The sequence below is a fragment of the Eimeria mitis genome, genomic scaffold (assembly GCF_000499745.2).
Source record: "Eimeria mitis Houghton genomic scaffold, Emh_scaff464, whole genome shotgun sequence".
Taxonomy (NCBI): domain Eukaryota; phylum Apicomplexa; class Conoidasida; order Eucoccidiorida; family Eimeriidae; genus Eimeria; species Eimeria mitis.
Genome location: NW_013572947.1, coordinates 19,472 through 21,502, shown reverse-complemented (window position 1 = coordinate 21,502; position 2,031 = coordinate 19,472). Strand labels below are relative to the sequence as shown.

Below are 2,031 nucleotides of genomic sequence, written 5' to 3'. Positions count from 1 at the left end.
TCAGGTTGCTGCTATATAACGCGATGGCTGCAGGCGGCCCCCAGGAGGTGCTGACGAGCCCCGCCTACTTGTGAGGGTCCCCAGAATCAAAACCCTAAACCCTAAACCCTAAACCCTAAACCCTAACGAGAGTGTTTTCTTCATCCTTGGGCAAACGAGGGTTTAGGGTTTAGGGTTTAGGGTTTAGGGTTTAGGGTTTGTGTTGCGGTGTTTCTAGGGCAACTGTGGAGGACTTCTTGTCTCGCCATCCAGACCTAGACCCAGAGGCCCTCGGCTACATGGCTCTGTAAACACCAGCTCAGCTAGCTAGCTAGCTAGCTAGCTAGCTAGTTAGCTAGCTAGCTAGCTACTCGGCTGGCAGCATGGCTAGCTAGCTAGCTAGCTAGCTACTCGGTTGGCAGCATGGCTAGCTGGCCAGCTAGCTAGGTAGCTAGTCGCATAGCTAGCCTGGCTGGTTGCAGCCGGATAGCTGTTCAGCTAGCAGCTAGCCAGCTAGCTAGCTAGTCAGGCGGCTAGCTGGGTAACTAACAAGGTAGCCAGCTAGCTAGCTAGCTAGCTAGCTAGCTAGATAGATAGATAGATAGATAGATAGCTAGCTAGCTAGCTGAGCTGCTTGCTAGCTAGTCAGCTAGCTACTAGAGGGACAGAAAGCCAGGGAGGGTTTAGGGTTCCGTTAGGGTTTACAAACCCGCAAGAAACTCAAACCCCCAATTAGGGTTTAAAGCAATCGTTTAGGGTTTCGCCTAAACCCTAAACCCTTTNCAAGAAACTCAAACCCCCAATTAGGGTTTAAAGCAATCGTTTAGGGTTTCGCCTAAACCCTAAACCCTTTTTAAACCCTAAACCCTAAACCCTAGGGTTTAGGGTTTAGGGTTTGTGGAGAAGTGCTAGGGCTTAGGGGGACTTGCTAGGGTTTACAAGAGCCCAAAGAAGGGTTTGACTAGCACCAACAGGACCCGCTAGGGTTTAGGGTTTAGGGTTTAGGGTTTAGGGTTTAGGGTTTGCCCTGCAGGAGAGCGATTGGGTCTAGGGCCCAAATATAAACACCTCCTTCTGAGTCACCAGAAGCAACAACCCAGTTCCTGCTGCTGCTGCTGCTGCTGCTGCTGCTGCTGCTGCTGCTGCTGCTGCTGATATGCTGAAGGTCCATTATAGCTGCTGGGTGTGCCGTCCACATATCTAAGAGGCCCCAGCTGCTGCCGCAGCCGCCGCTGCTGCTGCTGCTGCTGCTGCTGCTGCTGCTGCTGCTGCTGCAGTTGAATGCACGTATAAGCCCATAGGAAGTGCCGACGAGCAGCAGCAGCAGNCTGCTGCTGCTGCTGCTGCTGCTGCTGCTGCTGCTGCTGCTGCTGCTGCTGCTGCTGGTGCTGGTGGGGGATGAAGGGTTTATAGGTATTGGGGTGTATGTACAGTCGACCGTAATTTTGAGTGTTTTTTTGCTGATGTTCCACAGCCTTACCTTTCCATCTAAGCCAGCAGTGAGCAGCAGCAGCGCAGCAGCAGCAGCAGCAGGAGCAGCAGCAGCAGCAGCAGGAGGAGCGTGGGCTGCATGCAGTCTATGATTGGGGTGTATAGGCAGCAAGGCCTCAACAGCTGCTGCATGCGCTCGCACTGCTACTATTGCCTTTCCTGTCTCCTCTCTAAACCCTAAAACAAAACCATCCTCATAACCAACAAAACAGCAGCAATGGGGTGTATCGACAGCTAAACAAACAGCAGCAACACCCTCACTCTCACTCTCTTCATCTATCTCCATCCCCCCCCTGCTGCTGCTGCTGCTGCTGCTGCTGCTGCTGCTGCTGCTGCTGCGGGTGCGGGGGGGGATAGGGCCTGCTGCTGCTGCTGCTCTCGCGTGAGGGTCTGCTGCTGGGTGCTTAAAAAAGGAGACAATCTGTCCCTCTTTTGCTGTGAAAAAGGAGACAGCTCCATCAGCAGCACCAACGCAGCAGCGGCTGCCGCTGCTGCTGAAGCAGCAGCAAGTTAGTGGGCTAGCAGCAGCAAATACATGCAATGTAATTGCAGGCTTTATAC

The 2,031-nt window shown here is 53.4% G+C and overlaps 1 protein-coding gene across 1 annotated transcript in view; it reads right to left on the bottom strand.

Moving 5' to 3' along the window:
• Positions 1-1,058: 1,058 nt before the first annotated feature.
• Positions 1,059-2,031, bottom strand: part of EMH_0013200 (WD domain, G-beta repeat-containing protein, putative) — a gene marked incomplete at both ends in the record, with an annotated part of 2,141 nt that continues 1,168 nt past the window's right edge. The window contains 3 exon segments of the mRNA XM_013499766.1: positions 1,059-1,306; positions 1,310-1,459; positions 1,738-1,905. Coding sequence (XP_013355220.1) covers positions 1,059-1,306; positions 1,310-1,459; positions 1,738-1,905 — 566 coding nt within the window.